This window comes from Malaya genurostris, chromosome 3 (assembly GCF_030247185.1).
Source record: "Malaya genurostris strain Urasoe2022 chromosome 3, Malgen_1.1, whole genome shotgun sequence".
NCBI lineage: Eukaryota > Metazoa > Arthropoda > Insecta > Diptera > Culicidae > Malaya > Malaya genurostris.
Genome location: NC_080572.1, coordinates 235,325,049 through 235,341,132, shown reverse-complemented (window position 1 = coordinate 235,341,132; position 16,084 = coordinate 235,325,049). Strand labels below are relative to the sequence as shown.

General features: G+C 37.5%; 1 protein-coding gene across 6 annotated transcripts in view; it reads left to right on the top strand.

Moving 5' to 3' along the window:
- LOC131439222 (voltage-dependent calcium channel subunit alpha-2/delta-3) overlaps positions 1–15,733 on the top strand; it is a 47,631-nt gene extending 31,898 nt beyond the window's left edge. For all 6 annotated transcript variants that reach the window (XM_058609982.1, XM_058609983.1, XM_058609981.1 and 3 more), the window contains 2 exons: positions 10,537–10,738; positions 10,808–15,733. In XM_058609982.1, coding sequence (XP_058465965.1) covers positions 10,537–10,738; positions 10,808–10,927 — 322 coding nt within the window. In that variant the 3' untranslated portion in view covers positions 10,928–15,733. The remainder of the gene's footprint in view (positions 1–10,536; positions 10,739–10,807) is intronic.
- The last annotated feature ends 351 nt before the right edge of the window (positions 15,734–16,084 follow it).

The window sequence follows — 16,084 nt, the reverse complement described above, 5'->3', positions numbered from 1 at the left end:
TTACTGCTCCAGCTGTCCCATCGACGAAGCAGATGAAATTCAACTACACACATTCGTTGATGCTGAAAAAACGGAATGGCAGCGGTGTCGTATTTTCGGATAGTCAATAATACTAAAATTAGTTGTTCTCTCGTTAGTGCAAAGGTCAAAGTATCACCGCTGAAGCTTACGTCGATTCCACGATTAGAATTGCAAGCAGCAGTTATTGGGACGAGACAAGCACGCACAGTCATTGAAATTTTAAATGTGCACATAAAGAAAAAAATCTATTGGTCCGATTCTAAAGACGTACTGTACTGGATTCACACGCAACATCGTCGCGATCAGTTTGTTGGATTTCGTGAAGCTGAGATATTGGAAGCAACGGAAGTCAATAAATGGCGATATATACCCAGTAAATTAAAAGTGGCAGACGACGGTACAAAGTGGAATAAACTTCCAGATTTGTCTAACCAAGATAGATGGTTTATTGGACCTGATTGCAAATTGTAAAGATAAACACCAGAAAAGCCCTGCCCAAACGGCTGTACTTACTTTGAACGAATTACGTTCTAAACTTTTGACAGTGAACCGATGTTATGGAGGGATCATACGACGACACGACCAGGCACTCCGAAGAAAAATCAGCATTAAAACTGTTCGCTAACGATTCACCGCCAGTTACCACAAATCTAGCGACCCCTTGTAAATGATAAAAATAATCTTCTCGAGCAACACTGTTTAAGTTGCTATGTACTGGTTACCAAGGAACCCCAAAACAAATAAACATGTTTTGAAAGCGGTGGAATAGTTCTATTAGTGTTAAACTTTGTCCAAATTAAGCAGAAATGCATTTAAATGGACTCGATTTTCGGACTTTAATCGAAACTATGGATAAAACCAACGAACGAGGACAATGATCTACTTCCAGCGATTCATCCGTACACTTCCACTTCTAGCTTTTCTGGGCAGTAGGATTCGATGTAATATGCCGGTGTCAAAATTGTTTTGTGTCGGTTGATTGCGCAGCAGTGGAAACAGTATTTCTCCTTGTTGGCCACTATTCGAGGATTACTAGTGGAATTCCACAAAGAAATCATTTTACCGTACGTTATGCAGGTACCGCAGAGCACAAGCCTCGCTCAGCTCGTTGTCGGTCATTTCCATGTCTTCCTTCTCACACAACGGTTTCAAGTCAAGACCTGAATTTTGAACTTGGCTTTATAAAAGACATAACTCATACTCCTAAATTTTTACATTCCGCTCGAGTTAGGTAGATCCATCAAAATGTTCCGTAATATAATAACCGATCTGAAATTTATTTTGTTTACATTCATCTTGCCTTCGATATGCAGTAACCAAGGTTATGGTGACTGTTATTCAAAATCAATAAATATATCAACTTGTGCTGCCAGTTTAAAAAAATTCACTAACGTTTCCGATTTGACATTTCCAGTTACTGAGGGGTAGTTAAATTTACGATACAGTTTTGATAGACGAGTGGCAGGTCGTGTCGTCGGATCATATTTGAATGGAAAATGCTGATAACTTTATCTCGAGTATATCTTTGGATATAGTTACTTTTTTTCATTTAATAAGAAAATTTATTCAGGCCTATTCGCGTACAATCTTTACGTGGCCGATTGAGTCATGGTTTTGTTAGATAAAATATTGTTTTTGATGTGGAACACATCTTTGTTTTCTATATAGGGGTGCAAATTACAAATACAAGGGTAAATACAAGTAGAAATGTGGTCAGCTTAGTTTCAATCAATAATATTATTTCAACAATTGATTGGAAATATTTCTACGTTTTAATTTGAATGTTCATAGTCATATATTTTCAATTATATATCATTGAAATTTTGATTAGTAGCGAGCAGTGTTCTATTTTTCCTACTAAAAATCTCCGGCATACCGGATTTCCCTGCCATAGACGACGGTTTTGAAGGAGTAAGCGACATATCAATGCGAAAGCATCGCTCTGATTGGTCAATCGATGCAAAAGCGAAGCAGTTGGAAGCACGCGAATTTATAAATATAAGAGATGAGATAGGTAGTTGCTAGACAGCAAAACATAAAGCGCTATAAAAGAATTTGAAGCTAATGTCCTGCAAGTTTGTATGAAACTCCATGTTATGTCGTTTTCGCCTGAGAAATTGACAGCTACCCCAAGATAAATTTTGAGTGATAAAGATTAATCTTCATTTTATATGAGACGAACTCGATCAATAATGAGAAAAAGTTTATCACTTTAATCGAAACCGCAGAATGGTAGTAATGGTAGAGAAACTTAACGCTATAAAAATAACTGCCTGCATTCAAAACTTGAACACAAGCTTGGTGAAGAGAAGCTTTATATACAAAGATATAATTGCATACATTTGGGCTGTTGATGTTATTTCGTCGGCTACAAAATAAATACAAATCAAGACAAACTGAGTCTATATTCTGGGTTCGCGTGTTCGGTGTTGGTTCCTAATGAAAATTAATCTAAGCAGACTCCCGTGCAATTGCGGATTCAAAATTGTGACGATTGATTGAACTGTTAGATTGAAAATACGATCATTAGAAATTTTGGTTGTCTTGTTCCTAATCAATGGCTCGAACAACCCCGTGGGGCTCATCCTTGTAGTTTTTGCTATTAAATCTCGTTGTCATTTCTTTTCTTTGGGAGAAAGGAGCTTCTATTTCCATCTAGCGAGGATTTAGGGGCACTTTTCCCGTGCCTCATCCTATCAGCTTCATCGTCAGTGTTGTTGGTGTTCGCAGTCTTGGGCTCGTTACTAGTTGCTGTGTATATCTGACATTTTGAAATATTTTGATTTATGTAAACTGTTTTTTCTTATCCTCAAATGTTTCCTACCTTCTTCTGTTTTACCGTTTTATATGCAATTGCAGGAACACCACATTTCTTTTTCTTCTTATTCTTCTTCTTCTTCTACCTTCTGGTAGGCTTCACCTGACTTGAGATGACACCGATTGATGTCAACAAACACGCTATGTTCGATTCAATATATATTTATATAAATTTTATTACCAACCGAAATTTCTATAGTTTACGCTGAAATTCTCGTACGAACTCTCCATTTACTAATTCTTTCCATACAAAAAACTTAAAGATTTAAATTAACATATTCAGCTATATATATTTTATTTCGAATTTAACTAAAACCCAGCACCTACACGTGCAAAATCGGCGGAAAAAACGAATTTAAATTCAGTTCGCTTTTTCTCACTCAATCTCGACAGATTTCTGAATCGGTTGGAGGTGAAATTCATTCGGAATCGGTTGTTGCACTGCCACGGAAAACCTTTCGATCATAAAATTGCGATATCGCAGTTTTTGATTTTTGCGATAGTTGATTTAACTAATTTCTTTTTGATTCAACCAAAATGGTTTTTGATTTGCATATATTCAAGTAGTTGAAAAATATGTTGTTTTGAATGCTGTCAAATGCCGGAGACAGTTGAAAGCAAAACAATAATCGCAATGCAAAATCAACAACTTTTTTAGTTGAAATCTGTTCGCGTCGCTTCAAAATGTCAATGAAAACAACATCGATGGTTAAAGCGTTTGGTGAAATTGTGTTCATTCGATTTGAGAATTTCATGATAACAAGTGTTTATCTAAAAGCGGTGTTGTGATAAAGTTAACCTTGTTTGAGATGAAAAAGATTTGGTGACAAATTAGAAAATGTTTATGAATGATCATCTCGTAATCTTTCAGGTATGCGCAAAAATTTTATACTTCAAATTCGATCATTGATTTACTTCCAGCTGTTTAATACCGATGATGATGTTCATGCATTAGCAATAAAACGCTTTTTGACATGAATTTAATTTATAAAAGTAACAGGAGCGAAGGGTTTCAAACGCACAGAACGCGCTGCGATTGAATGGCGCGTTTGAATTGCCGTCGCAAAATTCCAATTCCCAGCGGTTGATGCACCCAAGCTCATATAAATTGACTAAAATTATCAGTGCATAACTTTAGTTCAACCGTTTGAAGGCATCATTTTAGGTAAATTTAATAATTTCGCTAATTTATTCGCCCCTCCAGGCACTTTTGCTGATTAAAAACGTTTTTCTACATAAATCATTTCCAATCGAATCAGAAGTATTTTTTTAGAACTTAGATCTTTAGTGATCTCAAAACAAACAAACAAATAAAACCGATTTATTTTTCAACTAACAGAATTTTGTTTCAATAACAACACCAGTTAATTCAACTAAAATATTTGTTGAAATTGAAAGGTATGTGTCCTCACTAATTGACAGCATTTTTTTCAAACAGTTAAATTAGTTGTTTCAACCATCGTTTCTGCTTATCGAAAAACAAAAATGACAGTTTAGTTAAAACAACAATCGATTAGTTGTACCAAATTTTAACCAATCGAATTCAGAAAATCAACTAATATTCTCGTTGAAATGAGATCGCAGGTGGTTCCGTGTGGAGTCTACTTTGATTCGGAATCAATACTAAATTCCCCATGGAATCAGGATCAGAACAAATTGGCTCAAATGGCACGTTCCCCTTGATATTTGGAGATTTGTGCCTTGCCATCAATTTGTTTTTAGCATCATTTTCCCGATATATAAGAGGGAAGGATTGAAAGGAAATGGTAAGGGTTGGACTAGGAGGATGGGAAAAATTGACGACACAAAAACACATAAAAGGAGAAGTAAATTCTGCACCCCTAAGGGATGCTGAACAATCTGCTGAGGATCACATTTAGTGGAAGCAGAAGGAAATTCTGAACCTCTACGAGGTCCCGAACAGTCTGCTGTTAATAAAACCTCCAACCCCCGAGAGGATTTAGAGATCTTACAAAAGCGACACCATTCTGCACTCCCGGAAGAATGCAGAACGACTCGCAGTATGTACGAGCAGAAGTAAATGCGGTACCCCCCAGAGGATGCCAAACAATCTGCCAAACCCTATTTAAGGTGAATACAGAAGGGATTCATTCACTCCAGGAAGAACGATGAACCCTTCTGACTATAGCTCCTTACCACATTGGGTGAGAAACGAGAGAATATCCTTCAATTTTAGCTCCGCATACACAGACTCAACCATGTATGGAGAACCAAAAACCCGGATACGTAGCTGCGTCAATGCGGGACAGTTACATATCAGATGATATGAAGTACCATAATCGCATTCACACAAATCACACGAATAATACTCAGCACGTTGAATAGTAGCCATGTGATAATTGAGTTTGCAATGTCCAGTCAGAGCTCTGACCAGAATACTTCAATGATACTTGGAGAAATGCAGTAGACACTTTGACATTTTCAGATTTAAATCTGGTAGAAATGCTTTTGTCTGAGCGCAAGTTTGCAAGCTGCGCCAGTAGCTGGCATGTTTGGATGCAGCCCAAGAACGTATCTTGTGCTTTATCCAACTAGTTGAAAGTGGTAAAGCTGGTTCAGGACCAACGAAATCATTCGTTGCACCAGCTCTAGCCAACTCATCAGCCCATTCATTTCCAGTAATACCAGAATGGCCGGGTACCCATATGAAGTAAACAGCATTTGAAATGCTGAGGTCTTCAATTTGAGTTCGACATGCGATCACTAGATTCGACCGTGAGTCATTCGAACTGAGTGCTTTTAAGGCTGCCTGACTGTCGGAACAAAAATAAATACGTTTACCACAGATCCTCTGCTGAAGTGCCGATTGTACTCCACACAGAATTGCGTAGATTTCTGCTTGGAACACAGTACAGTATCTACCAAGTGAATGAGACTGCTCCAGCCTATTTCACGACAGTAGATACCAGCACCAGCACGACCATTCAACAGAGAACCGTCCGTAAAACAAACTATGTGTTCATCAAGTTGTCGTTCCAGACAACCAGACAATCATTCCTAACGAAGAGGATAGCTCACATTGAATGTTTTAAAAGAAAACTGCATGTGAGAGTTAGGTCACTAGGAGCGAGTAAATACTCATCCCACGGAACCATTTGAGACCACAAGCGAGTGTGACTGGTAGCATATTCTAATGGGTTACTGTTCCAAAGCCCTGTAACCCTAAGACGGTATGCACAAGATAATGCTTCTTGTTTTAGGAACACATGTAGTGGTTTAATGCACAGTAGCGCCTCTAGAGCAGCAGTAGGAGTTGTCGTGAATGCTCCTGTCATCGCCATTAGGACCATCCTTTGGAGATGATTTAGCTTTGACTGAACTGTCGCGACTTCTCCTTTCTGCCACCATACAAGACATCCATATGCTAAAATTGGTCTAACGATAGTTGTGTAGATCCAATGAATATATCTGGGTTTGAGTCCCCATGATTTTCCAAAAGCTCGTCTGCATTGGCCGAAAGCCATGCAAGCTCTTTTAATCCTGAAATCAATGTGAGCAGACCAATTCAGTTTTGAGTCAAGAATAACCCCGACGTATTTAACTTGATCGACCACAGTGACCCCTGAACCAAAGAACTGCAACGGACGAGCTCCTGTAATTATCCTACGATGAGTGAAAAGCACCATTGATGTTTTGCCCGGATTTACAGATAATCCAAACCTGACAACACCATTGTTCAACAGATCGCAGGGCTTGCTGCATTAAATCAAAGAGAGTGTTAATGCTTATACCGGTCATCAATATATGATAATCGTCGGCAAAACCATAAGTCGGAAATCCAAGGTTAAGTTTCCTTAACAAACTATCAGCGACTAGGTTCCATAAAAGTGGGGATAGTACACCACCTTGAGGACACCCACAGACACTCAGCTTTCTAATCTCTGGCCTGCCGAAGCGATGATCAAAGAAGTTGATTGCTAAGCATTGCGTGTATCCAGTAAGGGAAAAACCCAAGATATTCCGTTCACGACTGCAATGTTTAACCTCCTGCAGCCATTCAGCCATCGGCATGGAAATACACCTTGACTTAGGAGTTCCTATTTTTGTGGCCTTTTACGACATGGAATAGGACACCAGTGGATCAATTCTTGGTAAAAAATAATTCCGCCGGATGCCACACGGCTTACCTGTTTGGTGGACTTATACCACCGGTACAGGTGGACCGTAGCGTTATTCTTAGCAGTTGGGAAACCGCTACCGACACTACACGGCTATCTAGGCTGCTCAGAGAGGGAAGTTAAGTTGAAATGAGATCGCAGGTGGTTCCGTGTGGAGTCTACTTTGATTCGGAATCAATACTAAATTCCCCATGGAACTCTGAATGAAAATTTTTTGCTCACTCGGATTTGATTCACTCATACCGTTTTCGTTTTTGAACCTACTCTGACTCCGAATAAAACGAACACGTGATACTACAACTTTTAGATCGAAGAAGGCGTCGAAAGACGAGCAAGTGTGAAAAGTAATTGTGGGCGGTCGCTATGGAAATCCGGATCTGTCCATAACAAACCGTTCTTAACTTGCTTCTAAATTTTTCGATACATCGAAAAATCTAATATGAAGCAAACAATGAAGAAGAGATCCGGTCTTTCGGTACGTATTGTGTCTAGAAAAATGAAACTGTCTTCAACGTTCCTGCCTACTTCCAAGAGCCGGCAAGGTTTGAATTCGTTCGAGGTGAAAACTGTAACCGAACGGTAATTTCAAACAGAATATGACGGCTAAAGCCTGGGCTCGCCAGTTGTATCGCAAATATGGAAGGCTATAAGCAGCTTCCCGGAATGTCTTTTCGTACTGTCATGCAACGGAACGGTGTTGAAGAGCATTTCAGAACGAAGGAAAAGGTCAACTTTATAAAAAATATATTTGACTTATCAGGCAATATGCTTCATCACCACCGGAATGGTGAACAAGGAAAGATACCGTGAACAATGCTTAAAGGTGCGATTATTACCATTCCTGCGCAGCCATGACGCTCCCTCGCTATTCTGGCCTGCTTTGGTATCTTGTCACTACGCCAAAGATAATTATGAATGTAATAAAGCGAATGGAGTCCATGTTATACCGAAAGAGACGAATCCTCTTACTTGCCCGGACTTGCAAGCTATCGAGCAGTATTGGGCTCTCGTGAAGAGAGAACTCTTTCAATATAAAAAACAAGCTACAACTATAGAAAAAATTCGACTATGTCTTTAAGTTATCACTCTGAAACCCAATTTGAAGGAGAATACATCTTTATCGTTATCGGACAAATGATAGAAAAGAAAATATATTGCCAACATGATATTCTGATACGAGGAAACACGGTTAAGGTTTCAAAGGAGCAAACGCAAAGGAGCGTTATGATTGAACAAATCGAATTTTCATTTGAGATGTATTTCAACAGATAGCTAAATTGATAGAACCTTTCCAGTGATTGGAGAAGATTGAGAAGTTCGAGTCTTTGCTCTAAAATTTTGGTTTTTATTTTCACAATCCCGTCTTAAAGACTGTCTCAGAAAGTATGGACGCACTTTGATTTCGCTGTAAATAATTCACAAGTGTTAGATATTCAAATTTTATTCGATATACTGATAACATTAGACTACAACAACAGAATATTATTCTCAACATTTGCTACTTAGCCATTGTTGACTAGCTGGCGCACCTTCTTGCGAACGTTCCTCATTAAATTCCGTACAGACTTCTTGGCGACAAGTTTTGACACTTTTTTCCAATCTTTTTCGAACTGTGGAATGGTTTCGGCTGCCGAGACATGTTTCCTAAGATGTGCCTTCGTTAATGCCCAAAATTCCTCAATTGGTCGAAGTTGTGGGCAATTTGGTGGATTCATGATCCTTGCGGCTTCGAATCATGGATAAAAGTCGTTTTTGTAAACATTCCTTGATGTATATTTCACTGTTAATTGAAGCAGAGGTGATGAAAGATTTAGAAATCTTACCGCAGCTACAAATTGCTTTCCAGACCATACCTTTCTTACCAAATTTTTCGATTTCAATCGATGTCTCGGACTGGTTTAACACTTGCTCTTCTCGCACCGTATAATATTGTGGTCCCGGCAAGGATTTGTAATCGAGTTTCACGTAGGTTTCGTCGTCCATGATTATGAAGTTCAAATTCGTATTCGCAAGAATCGTATTGTACAGCTTTCGAGCCCTCGGCCTGATCGATGCTTCTTCTTTCGGACTACGTTTTGGTTGTTTTTGCTTGTTATAGGTTCGAAGATTCAAACGTTCTTTAGAACGAAGAACATTTGACTTCGAAGTGCCCACTTTTTTGGCCACATCCCGAACTGAAACCTCCTTCTTTTGCTCGAACGCCTTCAGTATACGTTTATCCAACTGAGGGTTAGAAGGACCTTTTTTTCGACCCGTTTTCGGTTTATCCTCAAAGGTGTTATCCTCACCGAACTTCCTGATTGCATTTCGTACGGCTTTTTCACTTACTCCTTCCATGTTTGCTATCTTTTTCAGTGACAGTCCGCGTTCTGTTCATCATTTGTACACAATCGCCCTTATTCTGAATAATGTCGTATCGTTTTTTCCCTCGTATTTCATTTGTATTCCCCATAACGCTAGCAAAATCAAAGGTAGCTATGATTCGATCGAACCACATTCGATCGAAAAATCAATACGTCGTTATTCAGAATAAGGGCGAATTTTTTGACGTTGTTCTGCTGAAAGTTCACGCATTTCGAAACAAACTAATGAAAACGAATAAACAACAGCACAAGTGGTTAGAAAAGAGTGTAAAAAACAGGACGCAGCCATAAAAATTGACAGATTCTGAACCATTGCGAAATGGCAGCGGTTTTTGGTTGCGTCTATACTTTCTGGGACTGTCTTTATCAACTAGTATTTTTCCATTCTGTCTTTCGTTTCATAATTATTATAAAGAGTGATTTTTCCAAAGGGTTTCCAAAACAACGTTCATAATAATTAAATGTTTGTAGCTGATTTTATGCAAATGTTGGCGGCGGCTCCGCTTTAGATGATCCAATTTTGGCACTCTCTCCAACATATCGGCTAGTATTTCACAAATAATGCCACCGGCCCATAATCCACACCGAACAGTGACTTTTTTGGGATGAATTGGTAGCTCTTGCAATGCTTCTGGCTGGTCTTCACTCCGGATGTGGCTTCGTTACTAAGCACAATTTTTCGATAAATAAGTGGATCTTCCTCCAACTTCTCCAGCCCCCATTCGTGATTAAATTATAGACCAAACTGTCAAGACAAAACTGAATGACACAAGACACGATTCAGGCGTGATCTGTCAAAAACAGTGCTTCCAAAAAGATACCAGCAAAAATAACCCTTTAGTTAAACTAACTGTTATCAGTACCTAACGAGGAAGCAAAGTGCAAAAGAAATACCACTGAGACGATACTCAAATGTAACTGTTCTTATTCGAGAAATCTTAACAACAGCATAGATAAATCGTAATAAGGCTCAGTTAATGTTGACTTTTCGTCATAACGAATGAAATGATAAAAGTCTTCGGTTGAACTGCGACCCGATATAGTTTTTGTAAGTCCGGCAGCATTGTCTAGGTCCGACACTGCCGGGCGAGACTCGTGTAAGTGGCAACCCTACTTCTTAATTTGGCAGGCCATATGATTCAGAGTTCGTTTCCTACGTCCTGATAAAAAATTGATCGAGTCTATTTTCTTTTCAGCCCATACGTCGTAGTGCCAATTCCTTCCAGCAATCTGATCCTGCTGGTGCTGGACACACTTTGTCCGCTGCCTAGTCACGTACCCCAGCTTACAACTTGGCCAGTTGAGCACGATTATAATGACACACTAGCCTGCCATAAGGCGCGCAACGTGGAGCTTCCCCGAAGGAGACCTCTTACCTGTATCAATAAGCATGCAAATGTAAGTGTTGGCCATCCACATGATATGACGGTAAAGACAGGATACTGAAAATATGTTTTCTAATTTCAGGAAAGTGTCATAGAAATTTGCGGTCGTGGATCTCACATCAGCTCCAATTTGTTACTGCTAGTGCTGGTCGTGCTACTAGGGCAATTCGTCGTCAGTCGTCATAATCAGCCCAATTCTTAATAGCATAGATACAGAGTAAATAATAATTAATTTTTCGGTTTTTGAATTGCTCAGCAATCAGGAAACAGCGATATTCGACAACTCTGCTACCACAAAACAAAAACTTTCACTCGTTTACTTTTCTAACAACAGCCAGTAAATTTTTGACTGATTCCTTCTCACATTTCCAAAACTCGCTTAACACAACTATACAAAACGAAACTTTTTATTCCAAACTATTATATCTAGGCACAATTTAAAATGTTACTTTCAAATTCATACCATTACAATTGTTTATCTAGAAAAATATTACTCAAAGTAAATAGATATATTTAGTACATCAGCTACTATAAATAATTCACTGAAAAATCTAGCGAAATTTTGTTATTCAATATCAACAGATTTTATTCTCCAAATCTCTTATGAAACTGATACACACGAAAAAAAAATAAACAAAATCTATAGACATTTTGTTAATCATTCATATTTATTCTATTCTAACAACATGTACAAAAAATAGAAAAACTTAAGCAAATCTCAACCCGTGAGCTAGCGAGTTTACAGTTTACATAGAAAATGCACAGCCAAAATATAAAATGACAGATTTGAGTTGCAATACGATATCGAACACATTTTTCCATGTGACGTATTTTGTTGACAAGCAACTTTATATAATGTATAAAATTTCTTGTTGAAATTTAGTAGCTCTTTTTTCAGCAAATTTCGTTGTTATGTCTTTACTGTTTCGTTAGGCTAAGAAGCTCTTATGTTGCTTCGAACGGTTGCTAGATTTTGTATGTACTTGAGAAAGTAATTAAATAGACGATATTTCTGTTGAAACCGCCTGGTTGCAATGCCAAAATTCTTGTAAAAAGACTCGTAATTTTAGGAATTACTATAATACAAATAACTCTGTCTACGTATAATAGTACCATAGATAACGGACGTCCAAATCAAGCTTTCATTGTGTATCTAGAATTCATCTGCCATCTTGAAAACCCATTCCAAATCATACCAATTATTCCACATAGGCATTACCGATTTTCTAGTGAATACTCAGATTGCGAATCCGACAGTTTTATATTGAGAAATAACTCGAGAATGCATTTATTTGGACTGTTCCCAAGTAACCAAAGATTCGGATAAAAGGGACTGATTTGTTTTGGGTTGATGTCAGAGGAACGCGGACCGAAGCGAAGCGATTCAATGCGATGTACTGTTTTCGCTACGCATTCACTTTGACAGGTTTGCTTTGATCAAGTGGAACTAGCTCGCACGCGCGTCTTGACACTTCACGTGGCGCTTGCACTCTTACTGCAACCTTAAGTAGCTTACGAAGTTCATGAATATAATTCTAAGCAGCATGTTTCTTTTTAGTAATTATCCACGAATGAAAGTTCGCTCGCCGCAACCGAACAAACATCTAAGCTGCTTCCAGAACGCATTGTTCAGCTTCTAAGAAGAGAGAAAGGTCACACTGAACTTGTTCTGTACTGTATTTTCAAGTTGCCAAAAATATCACGCGAACTATTAAGCAGCGAGTAAGTTCACACTGAACTTGTTCTGTGCTTCGAACTGTCAAAAATTACCACGTGTTTTCTTAAGCAGCGAGAAAGTTCATGCGGAACTTGTTCTATGATTTCAAATTCTCCAAAGGTCCGCGTGTACTTTCAAGCAGCATGAAAGTGGTGGTTAAGTAATTGTGGAACTTCTGGTTGCTTGGCTTTGATTTAGATATCGTTGAGTTGACAGTAAATTACAGGAAAAAGAATTCAAAAAAATCACCACAGCATATTTTTTCATTTCGATTCTAGAGGTTTTAACCTTGTGGTTATTCCCTATTTTCGACTAGAAAAATTTACGGACCCGAGAATTTGAATTCAAACCGGGACGGGTTTCGCGAAAGACATCAACTTGTCCATGAAACTACACCCGTCTCCTTCCAACTTGTGAAAATTGTTTTCATATTCTTGCATTGTACAGAAGTCCATGAAAATCGAAATGAGAGTATTTTGTTAATTTCGTGGTGATCCTCAAGACGGCAGTGTATGAAAACCATTGGCACAAAACTGATTTCATCAAAGTTCTGAAGCTTGTTTGCAAGACAATTGAAAAAATATTACATATTGGACTGTCAAAAACATTCATCCTTATTCTGAATTAGGTTTCATACGAACATTACATAACCTCACGAAATGAGTCATTGAATGTCGTTTAACAATAACCAGTGTTTTTTTTTGTCTGTTCATTCCAATTTGAACGCATGTAATCGAGTACGTAATTAGGTTTTTTACAGTCACTGCTAACCTCAATCGAATGAACACATTTTGACAGTTCAGCAGTACTGTTTGTAAACAGAAATTTCTTTTGTTTGTTTATTGACAAATTGGATCAGACCATTTACGGTCCGTATCGCCTAAATAAAGTTTTAAAACGTTTGTTCACAATTGAATGCGGTTTGTTTTTGATATTTATTAAATAAAAGTGACTAGTTGCAAAGTGTAAAGATGATTATTTTAGATGTGTTCTTCGATTTTTGTTTAAGCTTGTTTGTAAACAGTACCGCTGAACTGTCAAGGATGAATACTTGTTCATTTGTGGCGTCACGATAAAAAACCTAATCAAACCAGCTGTCAAATATGAAATGTATTCATCACGAGTTCATTCGTGACGTCATCTTGTTAAAACTAACTACGATGTATTCGATCAAATTTCATTCGTATTCTTGAAAATACTAGCAAAATCAAAAGAAATTTGAATTCCACCGAACCACATTCGTGCGAAAAATCAATACGCCGTAATTCTGAATAAAAGTGAACATTGTTCTCGAACTGGGTTATTTTTGACACCAACTACTAAGGTTGTGGACCATATAGCGAATTATTTTAACTTCAAGTTAAAATTTGACAGCCGAGAGTTATTCTGTCGTTGTAAAAACTAACTCTACTCAAAAGCATGGATATTTTTGACAATTCGATGGTTATTTTCCGACACTGAAGAGAATCTACAGTGTCGGATAAAGTCATTTCAAGATTTTCAGTAGAATTTACATATGTGTAATTTCTTTTTATACTTTCAGTAAAAGAAAATAGTCCAACAAAATGTTTCAGTACATTGTCAAACAAAGTAATTTTTTCTCGCGGTACTCTGTATTGCCATTAATGTACACGCTTACTTGTGGCTACCCAGTGAGTGAATCGAAAGTACTCATTTTCAACAACTGTGAACAGATGTCAAAAAATGAGTAGAATTTAAAACTGTCACTGTGTCAAAGTAACTTAACCGCGCACCGACATTTTCAAGTTTTTCCGGATGGATAAAATTAAAAGTGTTATAGACAGCGAGTCGTGTCAGGCTCTTGCTGGTTAGTAAAATACACTAAAATGCATTTTTACATTATGCAATAAAAATACATTTGAACTACGAATAGATTTCAAACGTCCCGTTTGTGGTTGCTTGGTGGATTGATGCCGAGAGAAGCAGAACTGTTCCGGATACATGTTTGAAAAAAAAACCATTGAATTAAACCTATTGCACATGTGGGTATTTCAATAAAATGTAGTTATTTTTTAAAAGTTTTTAAAGCAATTTATTTAAACTTAATTGGATTGGATAAGAATGGGTACTTTCCACATATTTACAAATGTCAACAAAAGAGAGTAAGTTCTACTCAAATTTCGCGAAAAACATATTTACCCAAAATTGCGCAATACTCACTGTACTCAATTTTGGGTAGGTATGGTTTTTGCGAAATTGAGTGACTTTTGACTCAATTTTGGATAGCCATAAGTAAGCGTGTACCACTTGATATCATTTAATTTCCAGTGCAAATAAACCCAAATAACTTTCCTTGCGTCAAACTTTGTAATGGGCCGCAGTTTTAGTTAAATTTAACTACTCTACAGAAAAGAACTGCTCGACTGTCAAATTTTAACTAAAAGATAACATAAATCGCGAGATGGTTCACAACCTAACCGTCATATTTCAATCAAAAGTTGAAATAATTGTCTTCCATACAATTATTTGGGAGTATGAAATTTTTTGCGAAATGGAAATATGCACTTTTTTGATCTAGAATGCTTTACACACTTCTTGAAAGAAATTTTTGCTTGCTTGGATGTCTGTTCTCTGGGATAGTAGATAAGAATAAATCGGGGTCATAAAAAGAATTATTTCTTAATCTTGAAATTGATAAGCTTTAACTACAACGTAGGGGAAAATTTGTCTAAACTCTGTTCAAACTCAGACAAATAAACTAATCTAATACTAAAGAATCCCGCACAACCCTCCACGATTTTCCAAAACTCGCTTATCTGCTCTAAACTTTCTCAATCCTTCCTGAACTTTCTTAAGCCCACTGAATCTTGTTTGAGTTCAGACAAAGTTTGGAGCGATTTCTCCCTAAACTACAAGCATGTATCTACTGGAAAGTAGAATAGCGTTTTTTAGAATTTGAACATGCTGTGCTGCACCGAGTTAGAGTTAGCTACACTCCTATGTAAAATAGTGTAGTTGAGACTATGTCGGAATAGCACAACGACTAAATAATAAAAGCGCTACATAATTTACGCAATTCCTCATATACAAGCGCAAATGAACCAAGTAAAAAAAGAAATAAAAAGAAAAAGTATAGAAACAAGCAAGTTGTTTGGTTATTGTAAGCCAAACTGCAATCTCGAATACTGCAACACTAGAAAATCACGTAGCAAGCGCTGATCAAATCGTTCTCATTTTCTTAAGGCGAAATCAACACAAGTAATGAAACTACAACAAATGATTTTTTTCATTGAATTTTTGCTAATAAAAGTCTGTGATAAAATTGTAAAACCTTGTTTCATTAAAATAATAATTTCACATTCAACATTAAATGCATATACACTACTTGCGTTGCGTTGTGACGATGGTCTAGGATTGAACATTGATGGCCTTTATTACCGTTCTCACTTCCACATCCACCTTAACTTCACTCATATATCACTTCACTTGATTTTACCTATTACTAGTGTATGGGCCGCAGACTGTAAAACTACAACTTCGATCGGCCTTTGGGAAAATTCCGAGCGGAACTTTATCGTTCTTTTGTAATTGAGATACAAACACAACACATTCTTAACATTAGTGAACTTTATTAACATTAATTGTAAATCACTTCATAAAATAGCACAACCGATGCGAAGC